Consider the following 21,500-nt stretch of genomic DNA (forward strand, 5'->3'; position numbering starts at 1 on the left):
CCGTGATACCCTGCTACACTCCTTCATCACCCCAACTCTTCATTCACTTCCCCACAGCACCATCCCTTGCGATCACAGAAGGTGCAACACGACTCCCTTTAGGTCCTTTCTCCTCACCATTCAAGACCCCAAATACTCCTTTCAGGTGATGCAACATTGCACTTGCTCCAATCTGGTCTATTATATTCACTACTCCCAATATGGTCCCCTCTACACTGAGGAGACTAAACGCAGACTGGGTGACCACTTTGTGGGACACCTTTGGTCAGTCTGCAACCTTCCTGTCGCCTGCCATTTCAACTCAGCATCTTGCTCTGCTGCCCTCACATCAATCCTAGGTTTGCTGAAATGCTCCAGTGAAGCCCAACGCAAACTGGAGGATCAGTATCTCATCCTCCGATTAGGCACGTTACAACCTTTGGGACTCATCATTGAGTTCAACAATTTTAGACTGTGACCTTTCTCCTCCATTTTGACCTTTTTAAAATCCCAAACACTTTTTGTCCCAATGCAAAACCCGCCCTCCGCCTCCCCCACTGGGCAATCTGTCACTTATTCTTTAGTTTTGCTTTTGCTGATCTCTGACCTTTGTTCTCCCATTAACACATTCTGCTGTCTTACCTTTAAGACCACCTGAGCGATGTTCTCGGAGCGAGATCGAGGACGGGCCAAAGGAAGGTGACCCTTCTCCCAGGACGTGGCTCTTACTGGCATTCGGATCATTCACCCCCCCCTCCCCCCACACCTCTTAATCTGTGACCTTTCCTCCTTCCTTCCTACCCTTCGTCCCTTCACTCCCCTTGGGTTTGACCATCGCTTCCAGCGCCATCTGTCAACCACTCCGACTTCTTTCTCTGTAACCTCCGCCAGACAACTAAAACCCTCCCTATCTCCCTAAACTCCTCCTACCTCTAAAACCCTCCTGATGAAACCTCCAGCCCTTACTACCGCCCCTATCTGAAACATCCTCCAGCCCCTACAACCCTCTCTATTTCTGTACCATCCTACAACCGTCCCTATCTCTGTAACCTCCTCCAGCCTACTATAACCCTCCCTGTCGCAAAGGCCAACATGGTAGCACAGTGGTTAGCACTGTTGCTTCATAACCCCACGGACCTGGATTCGATTCCCGGCTTGGGTCACTGTGCGGAGTCTGCACGTTCTCCTCGTGTCTGCGTGGATTTCCTCCGGGTGCTCCGGTTTCCTCCCACAAGTCCCGAAAGACGTGCTTCTAACATGAATTGGACATTATGAATTTTCCCTCCGTGTACCAGAACAGGCGCCGGAATTTGGTGACTGGGGCATTGTCACAGCAACTTCATTGCAGTATTAATGTAAACGTACTTGTGACAATAATAAAGATTATTATTATTTATGCCACCTTCTTTATCTCTTCACACTTCTAATAACAATCCCTTTATCTTCTGCCCTAGACATCTTTGTTGCAGTCTCTCCTCGTTCTCGTCAATCAATGACCTTCTCCTTTGCTCCAGCTGCTCCACACCCTCAAAGAGTATAAAATCCATTACTTTCTCCCTCTCTTGAACTCGGAAGAAGAGCCATATAGACTCTGTTTTTCTCTCCACAGATGCTGCCAGACCTGCTGAGTTTTTCCATCATTTTTTTGTTTTTATTTCAATCATGATCGTCTCCTGTTGTGTTTGTTGATTTACGCTTTGTGGGATGATGGATATATCAGTGCCCATTTCTGATACACGGGTACCGTCATTTAGAATTCTACATTCCTGATCTCTCCACTATGCCATCAACAACAAAGCTTTGAACCTTCCCCTGAAATATATCTAAGATATTAACCTCAATCGATCCTTGTGGAAGGAAATTTCACATTCTCACCCCTCTCTGGGTAAAGTTGCCTCTCCAGAATTCTCTATTGAATTTATTCGTAACTATTTCTGGCCTCCATTTCAGATCTCCCGAGATATTGAGAAACCCTTCTCTATAATGAAACATAGAAACATAGAACAGTACAGCACAGAACAGGCCCTTCGGCCCTCGATGTTGTGCTGAGCAATGATCACCCCACTCAAGCCCACATATCCACCCTATACCAGTAACCCAACAAACCCATTAACCTTATTTTTTAGGACACTAAGGGCAATTTAGCCTGGCCAATCCACCCAATTCACCTAACCCTATCAAAGCCATTCATTATCTTGGATTAGATTTGATTTATTTTCATATGTACCGAGGTACAGTGAAAAGTATTGTTCTGCGTACAGTCCAGACAGATCGTTCCACACGTGAAAAAACATAGGTCATACGATGAACACACAATGTAAATACATAGACACCAAAGCATATGGAGTGTAATACTACTCAGTCGAGAGGTCAGTTCAGTCCATGAGAGGGTCATTAGGAGTCTGGTAACAGCGGGGAAGAAAGCTGTTTTTGAGCGTGATAGTGCATGTTCTCCCACTTTTGTATCTCCTGCCCAATGGAAGAGGTTGGAAGAGAGAATAACCCAGGTGGGAAGGGTTTTGGATTATGCTGCCCACTTTCCCAAGGCAGCGGGAGGTGTAGACAGAGTCAATGGATGCGAGGCGGGTTCAGGTGATGGTCTGGGCTGTGTTCATGACTGTAGTTTCCTATGGTCTTGGGCCGAGCAGTTGCCATACCAGGCTGTGATGCAGCCAGGTGGGATGCTTTCTATGATGCAGCTATAAAAATTGGTCAATGTGGACATGCCGAATTTCCTTAGTTTCCTGAGGATGTATAGGCGCTGTTTTGCTTTCTTGGTTCGTAGCGTCGATGTGGACAGATTGTTAGTGATGTGCACACCTAGAAATTTGCAGCTATCAACCAACTCCACCTCGGCACCATTGATGCAGACAGGGGTGTGTACGATACTTTGCTTCCTGAAATCAATGACCAGCTCCTTAGTTTTGAAGATTATTGGATGTCATGCTCTGCACTTCCCTCTCGAGTGTCCTCACCCCAATGCTACATCTCTCCTTTCTTAAGGTCAATGTATCCATGTTTTTTTATTGGGAAAACCCCTTGTTAAAATTTCAGATGACTTCACATGAATGTGTTAACTGTTCCTATATGGCAGACTTAATTTTGTTTCTTTTAAATTCCTGCGTAACATCATTTATTTTATTTTTTCAAGAAAGTAAGCAAGCTCGGTTGCATAAAACCACTTTAAAAGGCCAGCATTGAGTTGTCCCTCATGTATTTTTCAGCTGATCCACCTTTTAGTGCCTTGCCAGCAGTGATTGGCGCTGCCGTGGTCGGAATGCTAGTTGCCGTCGTAGGAACCGCGTTGGTGTTTATGTACGCGATGAGGAATCGTGAAAACATTCCATGTAAGTAATCCCCAGCCCATCCACTTCAATAGGACATCAAATGTCGCCCCTCGCTGGCGTTTAAATCATCAATGTCATTGTGAAGATTTTTGTGAGAATTGAACCTGATTCTGCAGAGTTATCTAAAACTTTTATTCTTCACAAATGAAATAGATGGGCAGGTAAAGACTCGTTAGTCCCTCAGGTTCTCCTCACCCTCTGGGATATCATGACTGTAGACTTTCTTCCACTCCTCACCATCACCCCTACCTCCATCCAATGCCCATTTCCCCAGACTCACAGTCATGTAATTTCCAGGGCGCAAGTGAGCAAGGGAAAAGATCCAGGGCAAATGATGAAAAAATACTCTGGAAAATTCCAGACAATTTCATTGATTGAGTATTATCTATAAGGACACTGGTTTCTTAAACAATGTAATCTCTGCCACAGTTAGGGAGGGAGATACTTAAATCCTGGAAAAGTGCTACAACCATTCAACTGAGCCAATATGATATGGTTCCATCATTAAGTCCTCAGGACATGGAGTAGATGCAGAATAAAGCTCCCTCTACACTGACTCTTCTAAATCGAATGTCACAAGATGTGAAATTACCCTAGACAATCAATTAGTGATTCACCCCTACAGTGAAATTTGTAAATAGTAACATATAGTAAGCAAATGGTGAAACGTTAGCGTTTATTGCAAGGTAGATCAAATATTTAAGGGTGGATGCTGAGAGCGGTTTCCCCTTGTTAGGGAGTCGAGAGCCAGGAGTCGCAGATTAAAAGTTAGGGGTCTCCCATTTAGGACTAAGATAACTACTTTTTTTGAAATCATCGTGAATGACTATGATTTAGTGGCCGTTACTGAAATATGGTTAAAGGATGATCACGACTGGGAGTTAAATATCCAAGGGTGTCAAACAATTCAGAAGGACAGAGTGGATGGTAAGGGAGGTGGTGTAGCTCTGTTATTTAAGGATGACATCCGGGCAATAGTAAGGGATGACATCGGTGCTATGGAGGATAAGGTTGAATCCATTTGGGTGAAAATCAGGAATAGTAAGGCGAAAAAGTCACTGATAGGAGTAGTCTATAGGCCACCAAATAGTAACATTATGGTGGGGCACGGCAATAAACAAAGAAATAACTGATGCATGTAGAAATGGTACAGCAGTTATCATGGGGAATTTTAATCTACATGTCAATTGGTTTAACCAGGTCGGTCAAGGCAGCCTTGAGGAGGAGTTTATAGAATGTATCCGTGATAGTTTCCTCGAACAGTATTAATGGAACCTACGAGGGAACAAGCGGTCCTAGATCTGGTCCTGTGTAATGAGACAGGAATGATTAATGATCTCATAGTTAGGGATCCTCTCGGAAGGAGCAATCACAATATGGTGGAATTTAAAATACAGATGGAGGGTGAGAAGGTAAAATCAAACACTAGTGTTTTGTGCTTAAACAAAGGGGATTACATTGGGATGAGAGAAGAGCTAGCTAAGGTAGTCTGGGAAAGTAAGAGCTAGCTAAGGTAGTATGGTGAAACAGTTGAGGAACAGTGGAGAAAATTCCAAGCGATTTTTCACAGTGCTCAGCAAAGGTTTATACCAACAAAAAGGAAGGACGGTAAGGAGAGGGAAAATCGACCGTGGATATCTAAGTAAACAAGGGAGAGTATCAAATTGAAGGAAAAAGCTTATAAAGTGGCAATGATTAGTGGGAGACTATAGGACTGGGAAATCTTTAGGGGGCAACAGAAAGCTACTAAAAAAGCTATAAAGAAGAGTAAGATAGATTATGAGAGTAAACTTGCTCAGAATATAAAAACAGATAATAAACGTTTCTGCAAATATATAAAACAAAAAAGAGTGGCTAAGGTAAATATTGGTCCTTTAGAGGACGAGAAGGGAGATTTAATAATGGGAGATGATGAAATGGCTGAGGAACTGAACAGGTTTTTTGGGTCGATCTTCACAGTGGAAGACACAAATAACATGCCAGTGACTGATAGAAATGAAGCTATAACAGGTGAGGACCTTGAGATGATTGTTATCACTAAGGAGGTAGTGATGGGCAAGCTAATGGGGCTAAAGGTAGACAAGTCTCCTGGCCCTGATGGAATGCATTCCAGAGTGCTAAAAGAGATGGCTAGGGAAATTGCAAATGCACTAGTGATAATTTACCGAAATTCACTAGACTCTGGGGTGGTCCCAGTGGATTCGAAATCAGCAAACGTGACGCCACTGTTTAAAAAAGGTGGTAGGCAGAAAGCGAGTAATTATAGGCCAGTGAGCTTAACTTCGGTAGTAGGGAAGATGTTGGAATCTATCATCAAGGAAGAAATAACAAGGCATCTGGATGGAAATTGTCCCATTGGGCAGACGCAGCATGGGTTCCTAAAGGGCAGGTCGTGCCGAACTAATTTAGTGGAATTTTTTGAGGACATTACCAGTGCGGTAGATAACGGGGAGCCGATGGATGTGGTATATCTGGATTTCCAGAAAGCCTTTGACAAGGTGCCACACAAAAGGTTGCTGCATGAGATAAAGATGCATGGCATTAAGGGTAAAGTTGCAGCATGGATAGAGGATTGGTTAATGAATAGAAAGCAAAGAGTGGGGATTAATGGGTTGGCAATCAGTAGCTAGTGGTGTCCCTCAGGGATCCTTGTTGGGCCCACAATTGTTCACAATTTACATAGATGATTTGGAGTTGGAGACCAAGGGCAATGCGTCCGAGTTTGCAGATGACATTAAGGTGAGGGGTAAAGCAAAAAGTGCAGAGGATACCGGAAGTCTGCAAAGGGATTTGGATAGGTTAAGTGAATCGGCTAGGGTCTGGCAGATGGAATACAATGTTGACAAATGTGAGGTTATCCATTTTGGTAGGAATAACAGCAAAAGAGATTATTATTTAAATGATAAAATATTAAAACATGCTGCTGTGCAGCGAGACCTGGGTGTGCTAGTGCACGAGTCGCAAAAAAGTTGGTTTCTCGGTGCAACAGGTGATTAAGAAGGCAAATGGAGTGTTCTCCTTCATTGCTAGAGGGATGGAGTTTAAGACTAGGGAGGTTATGCTGCAATTGTATACGGTGTAAGTGAGGCCACACCTGGAGTATTGTGTTCAATTTTGGTCTCCTTACCTGAGAAAGGACGTACTGGCGCTGCAGGGTGTGCAGAGGAGATTCACTAGGTTAATCCCAGAGCTGAAGAGGTTGGATTATGAGGAGAGGTTGAGTAGACTGGGACTGTACTCGTTGGAATTTAGAAGGATGCGGGGGAATCTTATAGAATGTATAAAATTATGAAGAGAATAGATAGGATAAATGCGGGCAGGTTGTTTCCACTGGCGGGTGAAAGCAGAACTAGGGGCATAGCCTCAAAATAAGGGGAAGTAGATTTAGGACAGTTTAGGAGGAACTTCTTCACCCAAAGCGTTGTGAATCTATGGAATTCCTTGCCCAGTGAAGCAGCTGAGGCGCCTTCATTAAATGATCCTAAGATAAAGATAGTTAGTTTTTTGAAGAATAAAGGGATTAAGGGTTATGGTGTTCGGGCCGGAAAGTGGAGCTGAGTCCACAAAAGATCAGCCATGATCTCATTGAATGGCGGAGCAGGCTCGAGGGGCCAGATGGCCTACTCCTGCTCCTAGTTCTTATGTTCTTATGATGTGGAGATGCCGGCATTGGACTGGGGTGAGCACAGTAAGAAGTCTTACAACACCAGGTTAAAGTCCAACAGGCTTGTTTCAAACACGAGCTTTCGGACCACTGCTCCTTCCTCAGGTGAATGGAGAGATTTGTTCCAGAAACATTTATATAGACAAAGTCAGAGATGCCAGAAAATTCTTAGAATGCGATGCATTGTCTGGCATCTCTGACTTTGTCCCACTCCACCCTGGTCGAAAGCCTTTTCGGCATCCATTGCCACCACTACCTCCACCTCTCTGCCCTCCGGGGACATCATAATCACATTGAGTAGCCTTCTTAGATTGGCTACCAGCTGCCTGTCCTTAACAAACCCCGTTTGGTCCTCCACAATCATGTCCGGTACGCAGTCCTCGATTCTGGACGCCAGGATCTTGGCCAGCAGTTTAGCGTCTACATTAATCAGGGAGATTGGCCTATAGGACCCACAAACCTCCGGATCCTTATCCCGTTTTAATATCAGCGGGATGGTGGCTTGTGACATCGTCGAGGGTAGCACCCCATTGTCCCTCGCCTTGTTAAACACCCTAACCAGCACCGGCCCCAGTATACCCACAAACTTTTTGTAGAACTCCACTGGATACCCATCCGGCCCCGGGGCTTTACCCGACTGCATGACCTTCAGGCCCCCCATTACTTCTTCAGCTCTAATCAGGGCCCCCGGCCCCTCTACCATCTCCCTGCCCACCTTTGGGAAAGTCAGCCCATCTAAGAAGCGCCTCATCCCCTCCGGCCCAGCGGGGGGTTTCCGAGGTATACAGCTTACTGTAAAAGTCCCTGAATACCCTGTTCAATCCTGCCGGGTCTCCCACCCGGTTCCCTGCCCCGTCCACTACCGTCCCTATTTCCCTGGCTGCCTCCCTCTTCCTAAGTTGCTGTGCAAGCATTCTGCTGGCTTTCTCCCCATACTCATACACTGCGCTCCTGGCCTTTCTGAGTTGCTCTATGGCCTTCCCAGTGGATAGCGCTCCCAGCTCCGCCTGTAGTATCTGTCGTTCCCTAAGTAGCTCTGCCCTCGGGGCAGATTCCCTAACCGTCCGTGTCATCTCCCGCATCAGTATATCCATCTCCGCCCTATTCGTTCTGTCCCTATGGGCTCGGATTGAGATCAGTTCCCCTCTCAGCTAAATCGCTGGCTTTTAAAGCAGACCAAGCAGGACAGCAGCACGGTTCGATTCCCGTATCAGCCTCCCAGGACAGGCGCCGGAATGTGGTGACTAGGGGCTTTTCACAGTAACTTCATTGAAGCCTACTCGTGACAATAAGCGATTTTCATTTTTTTCACCACCGCCTTCAGCGCCTCCCAGAGCACCTGAGACTTCCCCTGTATCGTTGACCTGCAGGTAGTCCTGCATGCATTTCCCCACTCTCTCACACACCCTCTCGTCTGCCAACAATTCCCCCTCTAACCTCCATTGTGGGCGCTGGTAACTTTCTTTGCAGACCTGCAGGTCGACCCAATGTGGAGCATGGTCCGAAATAGTGATCGCCGAGTATACTGTATCCCTCACCCCCTCTAAAAAGTCCCTACTCATAATAAAGAAGTCAATACGAGAATAAACCTTGTGAACATGTGAATAGAACGAGAACTCCTTGCCCGTCAGCCGGTTGATTCTCCAGGGGTCTACCCCCCCCCCCATTTGTTCCCTGAACCCTTCCAATTCTCTTGTCATTGCCGTGACCCTGCCCGTTCTGGAGCACGACCGGTCCAGGTTGGGGTCGAGGACTGTATTAAAGTCCCCACCCGTAATCAACTTGTGCGAATCCAAGTCGGGAATTTTCCCCAGCAGCCTTTTGATGAAATCTACATCATCCCAATTTGGAGCGTAAACATTCACTAGGACCACCTTCACCCCCTCAAGCTTCCCCCGGACCATGAGAAATCTACCACCCCCATCCGCAACTGTGCTGTCCGCCTCAAATTTAACCCGTTTGTTAATCATGATCGCGACCCCTCTGGCCTTAGCGTCAAGCCCCGAATGGAAGACCTGGCTAACCCGGCCCTTTCGTAATCTAATCTGGTCCGCCACTTTCAAATGCATCTCCTGCAGCAACATTACATCCACCTTCAGAGCCCATAAGTGCGCGAACACACGTGTACTCTTGACCGGCCCGTTTAATCCTCTAACATTCCAGGTTATCAGCCTGGTTGGAGGGCACTCTGCCCCCCCCCCCCCACGCTGATCAGCCATCCCCCTTCTTGGGCCCACCCCCTGCCCATGTGCGGGGCCTCCCCATGTCCGCCTCTTGGCAGCTTCCCCCCCCCCCAACCCCTTCCCTGTAACCTGGTTCAGTTCCCTCCCTTGTCAGCAGATCATCCCCCCCCCCCCCCCCCAGCAACAACCCCTTGTAATCTGACCCCTGCCATATACTGGCTGTATACAACCCGCCCCCCTCCCCACCTCGCTCCCGTTGACTAGCTCAAAGCAGCTAGCCTGGTGGCTCTCAACTCCGGCGCCACCATGTGAGTCTCCCTATTACAAGGGCTCCTGTGGAGAGTTTCCTTATCACAGGGGTCCCTGTGGGGGGGGGGGGGGGGTCTCCCTATCACCAGGATTCCCGCGTGAGTAACCCTATTACAGGGGTCCCAAGGGGGGGGTGGGTCAGGCCACCCCCATACTTGGGGGTGATGGGTGCACCCAGGCAATCTGGGGGTTGGGGTCTGCTGTGCGATGTGGGTGGTGGGTTTGGGCCTGATTTGCGGTGTGGGGGGAAGGATGGACTTGAATGGGGTCTACCATTGTGGCCCTGGCGTGCTGGATCTCGTGGTGGGCCAAGGGGGCGAGGCCCACCATGACAGGGCCACGGTTGTAGAGATCACAAGCGAACCATGTGCTTCCCAGCCACGGGGACCGGAGAATCACGGGAGGGCGGTGGGTCCGCAAAATAGAAGCAAATGGGTCATTATGATTTATTTCCAAGCTCCCGCTGGCATGCGGCGTGGAACCTGTTCACGCCGCCAACGGGGTGTTGGAGCATGGCGTTTGGGTCGGCGCCGGCCCTGATCCCAATTTTGCCCCCATGCCCGATTCTCCATCCCATCGGGGAACACATTCTGGGCGAACCGGGACAGAGAATACAACTCTCGCTCTCTGGTTTACTAGTCCAGTGACAATACCACTATGGCTCCGCCTCTGCCAAAACATCTCGCAGCGTGAGGTACTCAGGTCAGGTCAGTTAGTTTACAGACATAACTGGCAATCACTGCACCCCAAAAAGCCCAATAAACGTGGTTATCAAGCAAAGTTGAGAAGTTCAGATTGCAGGGAAAGTATCTGTTACGAGGCCTGTTACAGGTTGCCAAATATAATTAAATGTACTCCTGGAGGTTTTGTTACATGACTTGCCCCTCGCGCTCCATCCATTGATCGGCCAACACATCCATCCTTGTTTTTAAAATAATTTTTATTCAAGTTTTTTAATAACAATAACAATAACAAATTTGCTCCCCGCAATTTAAAACAAACAAGGCGTGTTTCCACGCCAAAACAGAACAAGAAAAGAACTCTCCCCCCCCAAAAGAAATAATAACAAATAGTAATTCAAGAAAGAAGAAAATAACATAACAAACCCACCGCCGCAAAAACACACCCTCCGACCATCACCAAACCCATCCCCCCTGCCCCCCCCCCCCCCCCCCCCCCAACCCCGGTTGCTGCAGAGACCGACCACTCTCTACCCCTTCGCTAGGAAATCGAGAAATGGCTGCCACCGCCGAAAGAACCCCTGTACCGACCCCCTCAGGGTAAATTTCATCCTCTCCAACCTGATGAACCCAGCCATGTCGTTGACCCAGGTCTCCGAACTCGGGGGCCGCGTATCCCTGCACTGTAACAGAATTCTGCGCCGGGCTACTAGAGACGCAAAGGCCAGAATGTCGCCCTCTCTCGCCTCCTGCACTCCCGGCTCCGAAGCTACCCCAAAGATCGCGAGCCCCCAGCTCGGCCTGACCCTAGACCCAACCACCTCTGACAAAATCCCCGTCACCCCCTTCCAAAACCCCTCCAGAGCCGGACATGCCCAAAACATATGGGTGTGGTTTGCCGGGCAACCCGAACACCTCCCACACCTGTCTTCCCCTCCGAAAAACTGACTCATCCTTGCCCCCGTCATGTGAGCCCTGTGCAGCACCTTCAGCTGAATTAGGCTGAGCCGTGCGCAAGAGGAGGAAGAATTCACCCTTTCCAGGGCGTCCGACCACGTCCCATCCTCAATCTCTTCCCTTAGCTCTTCCTCCCATTTAGCTTTGAGCTCATCTACTGAGGCCTCCTCCTCCTCCTGCATCAGTTGGTAAATAGCCGAGATCTTCCCCTCCCCATCCCACATCCCTGAAAGCACCCTGTCCTGCACCCCCCTTGGCGGCAGCCGCGGAAACTCCTCCACCTGCCTCTTAACAAAGTCCCTGACCTGCATATACCTAAAAGCGTCCCCGGGGGAGGTTCCACTTCCCCACCAGCTCCTCCAGAGTCGCGAACTTCCCATCCAAGAAGAGGCCCCCAAACTGTCTGATGCCTGCCCTGTGCCAACTCCCAAATCCCCCACCCGTTCTCGCTGGCGCAAAATGGTGATTGCCCCTGTATCGGGGCCCAAACTGAGGCCTTCACTTCCCCCCTATGCCGCCTCCACTGTCCCCAAACTTTGAGGGACTGAACCACCACCGGACTCGTGGAGTACTTTGCTGGGGGGAGTGGAAGTGGGGCCGTCACCAAGGCCTCCAGACTCGTACCCGCACAGGATGCCACCTCCAGCCTCTTCCATGCGTCACTCCTCAACTCCCCTATCTCCCTCTCCTGACCCCCCGGGTGCAGGACAAACAGCTCGCTTTTCCCCACATTTAGCTTATATCCCGAAAAATCCCCAAACTCCTCAAGTATCCTCAGCACCTCTGGCATCCCCTCAGCCGGGTCCGCGACATACAGCAGCAGATCATCTGCATACAGCGACAACCGGTGCTCCTCCCCCCCCCCCCCCCCCCCCCCCCCCCCCCCCCGCACAACCCCCCTCCAACCCTTTGAGTCCCTCAGCGCCATGGCCAGGGGCTCAATGGCTAACGCGAAGAGCAGGGGAGACAAGGGGCACCCCTGCGTCGTCCCTCTGGAAAGCCGAAAGTCCTCTGACCTCCTCCCATTCGTCACCATACTCGCCACCGGGGAGCTGTACAGCAACCTCACCCAGCTAATGAACCCCTCACCAAACCCAAACCTCCGCAACACCTCCCACAGGTAACTCATATCCATCCTTGTGACATACGGCCTACCTGTACAAATCGGAAATTAAAAAGACTCATTATCCAATTGGACGATGCTTCTCTGGCAGCCAAACAGCCTCCCCCCCCCCCTCCCAACCTGCTACATTCAATACTTTTTTTTATCCGATGAAGGAACACTTTTTAAAAAACAATCATTTTTAATGGCCTGATGCTTTTTCTCCAGGGTCGCACACAGCAATGTCCTGGAGATTGATATTCAGTTCCTGGAGACTCCAGGCCAATCCTGGCGGGTGGCAACCCTCCTGTGTTACCTGGAGCATAGAGTGAGAATCAATCAAAAGGGAAAGAGTCACATTCGCTCTCGTGAATTCCTGAATAAGCAAGGAATGATAACTTGAAATGTGATGACATAAATCACACTGGGTTTCAAAGGAAAAATGTTTGCTGAAATATTGCTGTGAAACTATAGTGTTGCATTTAAACAGATTATGGCTAATGTTGAGAGATGGATGTGTTATAATGACCAACTATCCTTCTTCCCTAGGGCTGCATGACCTGCTGCTTCAGCGGTAAGTACTGCTTAACGTCTAATGTGAACATGGATAGTTTCCAGAGGTTTGGAGAATAAATTGTTCATCCCTTTCAGTTGTCCCTGAGAGTTGATTTCCTAACGGTTTCACTCCTGATGTCTTGAGAATTTCAATTGTTTCCCCAGCACCGAGAGCCTCTGGGGAGACAGTTCCAGAATTCCACCGACCTTTGTGTGAAAAGGGTGGGAAGTATCCGGCCGTTGGGATTCTCTGTTCCTTCTGGAAGAGCGCCCCCGCCCGCAGGTTTTTCGGCGGGGAGGGAAATCCCATTGGTAAGGGGCAGGAGTGGAAATCCTGCCGCCAGCGAATGGTGGGCCACCGATAAACAAGTGGCCAGGGGGGGAACTGGAGAATCCAGCCCAAGATGTCTCCACATTGCACTCCTGAGTCGTATTGTAAGATTTTGCCTCCTTGTTCTCGATTCCCCAGCCGCTAAACTAGTTTCTCATGATCTCTCCCATCAAGTCCCAATGTCATTGTAAACATCTCAACCCTTCTGAACTCAAGAGACTACAAACCAATTTTATACAACACGAGAACCTAATTTAACAGTTTGACAATATTCTGGTGAAATACTTACGTTTTCGAAGCACTTTGTGGGTGCGAAATTGGTGCTCAGTGCCAACAGATGGTTCTAACCAATAAAATAATAATACAATTAATACAACAAATTTGCCCATATATTGCTTAATAGTCCATAACAATAGGCATCTTACCAGTAAAGCAATTTGAGTATAATACTTACAGGATGTGCCTAACACAAGGCAATTGCCATCATAACTATGGACATTGAAAGTTATAGAGGAAAAGGTTACACAGATGTAAGAGTTTTAATACGTGATATGGATGTTCAGGAGGGTTTGTGGCACAACGGGTAAAGAACAAAGAACAATACAGCACAGGAACAGGCCCTTCGGCCCTCCAAGCCTGCGCCGACCATGGTACCTGCCTAAACTAAAACTGTCTGCACTTACAGAGTCCGTATCCTTCCATTCCCACCCTATTCATATATTTGTCTGGATGTCCCTTAAATGCCGCTATCGTACCTACTCCCACCACCTCTCCAGGCAGCGCGTTCCATATATTTACCACCCTCTGTGCAAAACACTTGCCTTGCTCATCTGTTCTAAGCTTTTCCCCACGCACTTTAAACCTAGGTCCCCTAGTACTTGACTCTCCTACCCGAGGAAAGAGCATCTGACTATCCACTCTGTCCATGCCACTCAATCTCGGAGATCTCTATCAGGTCGCCTCTCGATCTCTGTAATTCCATGAGAACAGACCCACTTTATCTAACTTCTCCTCATAGCTAATGCCTCCATATCAGGCGACAGCTTAGTAAACCGCTCCTGTACCCTCTCCAAAGCATCCACATCCTTCTGGTAGTGCGGCAACCAGATTTGTACAAAATATTCCAAAAGAGTCCTAACTAAGGTCCTGTACAGCTGCAACATGACTTGCCAATTTTTATATTCAATGCCCCGACCAATGAAGGCCAGCATGCCGTATGCCTTTTTGACCACCTTATCCACATGCGTTGCCACTTTCAGTGATTGGTGGACACGCACGCCCAGATCTCTCTGCCTGTCAGTACTCCCAAGAGTTCTACCATTTATTGTGTAATTCCGACATGCATTGGACCTTCCAAAGTGCATTACCTCACACTTGTCCGGATTACACTCCATCTGCCATTTCTCCGGCCAAGACTCCAACCAGTTTATAGCCTGCTGTACCCTCTGACAATCCTCTTCACTATCCGCAACTCCACCAATCTTTGTGTCATCTGCGAATTTACTAATCAGACCAGCTACATTTTCTTCCAAATCATTTATATACACCACGGACCACAAAGGCCCCAGAACTGATCCCTGTGGAATGCGGCTAGTCACAGCCTTCTATTCAGAAAAGCACCCTTCTACTGCCACCCCCTGTCTTCTGTGCACAAGTCAGTTCTGTATCCGACTTGCCAGCTCTCCTCTGATCCCATGTGACTTCACCTTTTGTAACATTCTACCATGAGATACCTTGTCAAAGACTTTACTGAAGTCCATGTGTACAACATCTACTGCTTTTCCTTCATCTATTATCTTTGTCACTTCAGGCAGCATGGTGGCACAGTGGGCGGCACTGCTGCCTCACGGCGCTGAGGTCCCAGGTTCGATCCCGGCTCTGTCCGTGTGGAGTTTGCACATTCTCCCCGTGTTCGTGTCGGTTTCACCCCCACAACCCAAAGATGTGCAGGGTAGGTGGATTGGCCAATCTAAATTGCCCCTTAATTGGAAAAAACAAATTGGGTACTCTAAATTTAAAAAAAAATCTTTGTCACTTCCTCAAAAAACTCAATCAAATTAGTGAGGCATGACCTCCCCTTCACAAAACCATGCTGTCCATCACTAATAAGTCCATTTGTTTTCAAATATGAGTAAAACGTATCTCTAAGAACCTTTTCCAATAATTTCCCAACCACTGACGTTAGGCACACCGACCTATAATTTCCTGGATTATCCCTTCTTAAACAATGGAACAACATTGGCTGCTCTCTAGTCCTCTGGAACTTCACCTGCAGCCAATGAGAATACAATGATTACTGTCACGGCCGCAGCAATTTCCTCCCTTGCCTCCCCCAGTGAATTCTGGGGTAGATCCCATCAGCCCCTGGGGTCTTATCTACTTTAATGTAACATCCCCGCCTCTGAGCCAGAAGCTCTGAATTCGAGTCCCATCCCCAGAACTTGATGGCCAAGGAAGATGTGTTTGTAACGCGGCTAAACAGCTTGAGTGTCAACCTGCAAAATCCTTCCAACAGTTACCAATGGCAGTTCGTAAGAGTAGGAAATATTCCTGGTCAGCCATGCTTGATCCAGAGTGGCGCTCTGTGGTAGTCACCACTAACTGTATTAGATGTAGTACGGTAAGACTCATATACTACAGGTACATGGGTAAATCCCTGCCTGCTGGCTCCGCCCAGTAGGCGGCGTATAAATGTGGGTGCTCGCCGGTGCTGCAGCCATTCTGATTCCAGCTACAGGAGGCACAACATCTTTGCTCAATTAAGCCTCGATTATTCACTACTCTCGTCTTTGTAGTAATTGAGAGTGCATCAATTTATTGAGCAAAGATTTTCAAAACGATGGAACTTCGCATCAAGCCTGATCGCCTATGGCTGAGCCCTCAAGCAGCCAATGCTACGTCCACTTTTGACCACTGGCTAGCCTGCTTCGAAAGATACCTCCAAACATCCGCTGAGGAACCATTGGACGCACAGAAGCTCCAGGTCCTTTATTCACGGGTGAGCCCTGACATTTTTCCTCTCATTCCGGGATGCGCCCACTCACTCTGAAGCAATGGAGCTCCTGAAAGGACATTACATTCAGCCAGTCAACAAACTATACGCCAGGCACCTCGTGTCCACAAGACAGCAACTCCCAGGTGAGTCCCTAGATGATTTCTGGAATGCCCTACACATCCTGGGGAGGAACTATGACTGCCAGGCAGTTTCGGCAGTCCAGCACACAGAAGTTTTAATCAGAGACGCCTTTGTTACGGGCATGGGGTCGGCTTACGTCCGTCATCGTCTTTTGGAAGGGGGTACGCTTGATCTTGCGGGAACCAGGCAGCTCGCCAATTCGTTAACAGTGGCCTCCCGTAACGTCCAGTCGTACACCCCTGACCGCACAGCACCCTCATGGGCATTGTGGTCCCCACCAGCTACCGAACCCAGCCCACCGAAAGCTGGCGCTGCACGGCAGCCAGCCAACCCCGGGGAGCCCAAATGCTACTTCTGTGGGCAGAACAAACAGTCCCGGCAGCGCTGCCCAGCACGGAGCACAACCTGCAATGGATGCGGAAAGGAGGGACACTTTGCTGCTGTGTGCCAGGCCCGGTCAGTCGCCGCTGCTTCTAGGCCCAGAATTCCTACACATCCCACGTGCGACCCAGGGGGCCGCCATTTTCCTCATCCCAAGCCATGTGCGGCCCGTGGGCGCCACCATCTCCTTCTCCGCAGGCCACGTGCGGCCCATGGGTGCCGTCATCTTTAATGCTGCCTGCCATGTCCGACCTGTGGGCGCCGTCATCTTTGGCGCCATTTGGGACGGTGCCTCAGGACCCCTGCTCGTCAGGAAGCTCATTTGGCTGCTCGTCGCCTGCCACCACCGCTGACCAGCCCGGGGCTCCCAGCATCGGCCGCAGCTCACCTCGATCACCCTGGACCAGTCCCGGCCCCACAGCCTTGCAACTGCAACGACAACAGTGAAAATCGATTGGCACAAGACGTCCTGCCTTTTCGAGTCCGGGAACATGGAAAGCTTCATCCACCCCACGACGGTAAGGCGCTGCTGCCTCGCGGTACACCCCGTTACCCAGAGAATCTCCCTGGCCTCCGGATCCCATTCTGTGGAAATCTGGGGGTACTGCATCGCGACCCTCACCGTCCAAGGCGTAGAATTCAGGAACTTCCGGCTCTACATCCTCCCCCACCTCTGCTCTGCCCTGTTACTCGGCCTGGACTTCCAGTGCCACCTCAAAGCTTAACTTTAAAATTCGGTGGACCCCTACCCCACCTCACCGCATGCAGCCTCACGACCCTTAAGGTCGATCCACATTCCTTGTTTGCAAACCTCACCCAGGATTGCAAACCCGTCACCACCAGGAGCAGACGGTACAGTGCCCAGGACAGGACCTTCATCAGGTCGGAGGTCCAGCAGCTTCTGCGGGAAGGCATCATTGAGGCCAGCAATAGCCCCTGGAGAGCCCAAGTGGTAGTAGTAAAGACTGGGGAGAAGCACAGGATGGTCATTGACTACAGTCAGACCATCAACCAGTACACGCAGCTCGATGCGTACCGCCTCCCACGCATATCTGACATGGTCAATCAGATTGCACAGTACCGGGTCTTTTCCACAGTGGAGCCGAAGTCCGCCGACCACCAGCTCCCCATCCGCCTGGAGGACCGCTAATACACTGTGTTCGAAGCAGATGGCCACCTCTATCACTTCCTTAGGGTTCCCTTCGGCGTCACTAATGGGGTCTCGATCTTCCAAAGAACGATGGACCGAATGGTTGGCCGGTACGGACTGCGGGCCATCTTCCCGTACATAGACAACATCACCATATGCGGCCATGACCAACAGGACCACGACGCTATCCTCGTAAAATTTCTCCACACCACCAAACTCCTTAATCTCACGTACAATAAGGAGAAATGCATGTTCTGCACCAACGGCTTAGCCATCCTTGGCTATGTTGTGGAAAATGGAGTTCTAGGGCCCGACCCTAACCGCATGCACCTCCACACGTAACTCCCCCTCCCCAACTGCCCCAAGGTCCTGAAACGATGCCTGGGGTTCTTCTCCTATTACACCCAGTGGGTCCCTAACTATGCAGACAAGGCCCGCCCACTCATTCAGTCCACTGTTTTTCCCCTTACGGCTGAGGCCTGCCAGGCCTTCAACCGCATCAAGGCGGACATTGCCAAGGCCACGATGCACGCGGTCAATGAGTCCCCCCCCTTTCAGGTCGAGAGCGATGCATCGGACGTAACTTTGGCCGTCACCCTCAGCCAGGCAGGCAGGCCCGTGGCCTTTTCCCGCACCCTACATGCCTCTGAAATTCGGCACTCCTTTGTCGAAAAGGAGGCCCAAGCCATTGTGGAAGCTGTGCAGCATTGGAGGGATTACCTGGTCGTCAGGAGATTCACTCTCCTCACTGACCAACAGTCAGTTGCCTTCATGTTCAATGATACACAGCGGGGCAAGATCAAAAACGATAAGATCTTGAGGTGGAGGAGCGAGCTCTCCACCTATAATTACGAGATTTTGTATTGCCCCGGGAAACTCAGCGACCCCCCGATGCCCTATCCCGTGGTACATGTGCCAGCGCACAAGTGGACCGACTCCGGGCTCTGCACGATGGCCTCTGTCACCCGGTGGTCACCCGGTTCTTCCACTTCATCAAGGCCCGCAACCTGCCCTACTCCATTGTGGAGGTCAGGGCCATCACCAGAGACTGCCAGGTCTGCGCGGAGTACAAACCGCACTTCTACCGGTCAGATCGAGCGCACCTGGTGAAGGCCTCCCACCCCTTTGAACGCCTCAGCATGGACTTCAAAGGGCCCCTCCCCTCCACCGACCACAACACGTACTTTCTGAACGTGCTCGATGAATACTCCAGATTCCCCTTCGCCATCCTATGCCCCGATATGACTTCTGCCACGGTCATTAAAGCACTCCACAGTATCTTCGCCCTGTTCGGTTTCCCCACTTACGTGTTAAGCGATCGGGGATCCTCCTTTATGAGCGATGAGCTGCGTCAGTTCCTGCTCAGCAGGGGTATCGCCTCGAGCAGGGCAACCAGCTACAACCCCTGAGAAATGGGCAGGTGGAGAAGGAGAAAGGGATGGGCTGGAAGGCCGTCCTGCTGGCCCTGCGGTCTAAAAATCTCCCAGTCTCCAGCTGGCAGGATGTCTTCCCCGACGCGCACCACTCCATCCGATCGCTCCTCTGCACCGCGACTAATGAAACCCCCCATGAACGTCTCTTTGCCTTCCCCAGGAAGTCCACCTCCGGGGTCTCGCTCCCAACATGGCTGACAGTTCCTGGACCCGTCCTCCTTTACAAGCATGTGCGGACCCATATATCGGACTCTTTGGTCGAAAGAGTCCACCTCCTGCACGCGAACCCGCAATACGCCTACATGGCACACCCCGACGGGCGCCAGGACACAGTCTCCCTCTGGGACCTGGCACCTGCTGGGTCCCCACCCAAGGCCCTTGACACCCCCCCCCCCCCGCCCGGTTGCCCCATTCAACCCAGCACCACTCACACTCCCCCCAGCGCATCTCACCGCAGCCCCCGCCCCAGGAGGATCCATCCTCCCATTGGTTCCACTCAGGTGTGACGAAGATGAGGACAACACACTCCCAGAGTCACAGGTGACCAAGTCGCGCCCACATCACTACCAGGACTGAGGTGATCACAGCGGAGGATCAAGGCCCCCGACAGACTGAACTTGTAAAATATTTCCACCACCCCCGCCGGACTCAGGGGGTGAATGTGGTCGTCGCCACTAACTGAATTAGATGTATTACGGTAAGACTCATATACCAGAGGTACATGGGTAAATCCCTGCCTGCTGGCTCCGCCCAGTAGGTGGCGTATAAATGTGTGTGCTCGCCGGTGCTGCTCCCGTTCTGGTTCCAGCTACAGGAGGCACAACATCTTTGCTCAATAAAGCCTCGATTATTCACTACTCTCGTCTTTGTGGTAATTGATAGTTTATAATGCTCCTCGTGCTATAAGCCTCTGGTGACGGACTAATGACCTGTTCCAGGAAAACAATATTTGCTATGGGAACAGATTAAAGTCTGCCTTGTGCACCATTAGGTGTGGGGGAGAAACAACAGTATAGATGGTCCCCATTAAAGGAGTTGACTAGTTGGGCTGAATGGCCTTTATTGTTCCACAGCTTCTTATGGATTTGTCACTGAGTTGAGACGTGGTAAAAATTGAACTGAGGTGGTCTTAATCCTCATAACGTATCATTTTCTTCTCCATAGACCACCCAGTGAATCCCAGGAGCAGATTAACTATCCGGAGGATGCTGATGTTACTGCCCCTGCTGAGGCTGAAGACATTGGGGATGGCAGGGAACAGGCAGAAGGTATTGGATAGATCTTTCTGTTACCGCCTTTGTTCTCTTCAGGTCTCATGACCCCAGACTCGTTACCCGATTGGATGATGGTTGCCTCTCAGCTAAACCACATTTTCCCCCCCCACTTTCGATATTTTTCTATCTGGTAAAGAGAAATATTCAGAGAAAATGGAAAACAAAAACAGGGCAGGATTCTCCTGTGTCCCAGCCGTGTGTTTCTCGGTGGCACATCGAGGGGCCAGAATTAGTACTATGAGCAGCCCATTCACGCGACGGCGTTTCCGACAGCATGGACACTCTGCCGCGGGATTGGAGAATCCCGCCCCCTGTGCCACTCTACGCTGATAGTTTGAATTAAACTTGGCCGAGGAACTCAGTTGGTGCCTCATGTGTTGGGGGGGAAGATCAGTGTAACTTTCATGAAGATGGCAGGGCGTGTTCTCAATGGCTGCGTTCAATCTTGCAGAGACCAGTCCAGGCACTTCTGCCGAGGAGGCCTTTACCACCACAGCCACCATCGAATCACCATCCGCCGGTGCTGACCAAGGTGATGGTGCAGCCAGCGAGTTAACCAGCACCTGAGAATCGGAGATGGAGCCTGAGGAGCCGACAGGAGTACTTCAGGCAGGCAGCACTGGAAGTTCGATAAAGTAATGACGATCGGTATTCCCCTCGTTTGTTTTGAAAAGATTAAAAGAACACCCGTCAAGCTCAATAGTTTTTGTTCACACGCTGACTGACATCAGGAAACCATTGCATTAATGTGTACTTCAATGGACTGGGCGAGGGGAAGTTATATGAATCTCACTGGGTGTAAATTTGTTGCCAGATGTGCACTAGCATCTGCATCCTCTCTGTCGCCTGCCATCCTTACACCTACCTCCATCTCGCTCTTTCCTTCTGTGAGTTTTCCAACAGGCTGCTAGGCTGCTGCACCCACAATGATTTCCTTGTCTGCTGAAATGAAGGCCTCCATGAGCCTTTGTATCAATCGTTGTCATTTTTATCACACACAGCCCCCCCCCCCCCCCCCC

The 21,500-nt window shown here is 50.0% G+C and overlaps 1 protein-coding gene across 1 annotated transcript in view; it reads left to right on the forward strand.

Moving 5' to 3' along the window:
• The window catches only part of LOC119954014 (V-set and immunoglobulin domain-containing protein 10-like 2), a 136,735-nt gene that overhangs the window by 94,967 nt on the left and 20,268 nt on the right, over nt 1-21,500 (forward strand). The window contains exons 10-12 of the mRNA XM_038778791.1: nt 3,204-3,326; nt 12,771-12,795; nt 20,372-20,475. Coding sequence (XP_038634719.1) covers nt 3,204-3,326; nt 12,771-12,795; nt 20,372-20,475 — 252 coding nt within the window. The remainder of the gene's footprint in view (nt 1-3,203; nt 3,327-12,770; nt 12,796-20,371; nt 20,476-21,500) is intronic.

Source organism: Scyliorhinus canicula, chromosome 19, assembly GCF_902713615.1.
Source record: "Scyliorhinus canicula chromosome 19, sScyCan1.1, whole genome shotgun sequence".
NCBI lineage: Eukaryota > Metazoa > Chordata > Chondrichthyes > Carcharhiniformes > Scyliorhinidae > Scyliorhinus > Scyliorhinus canicula.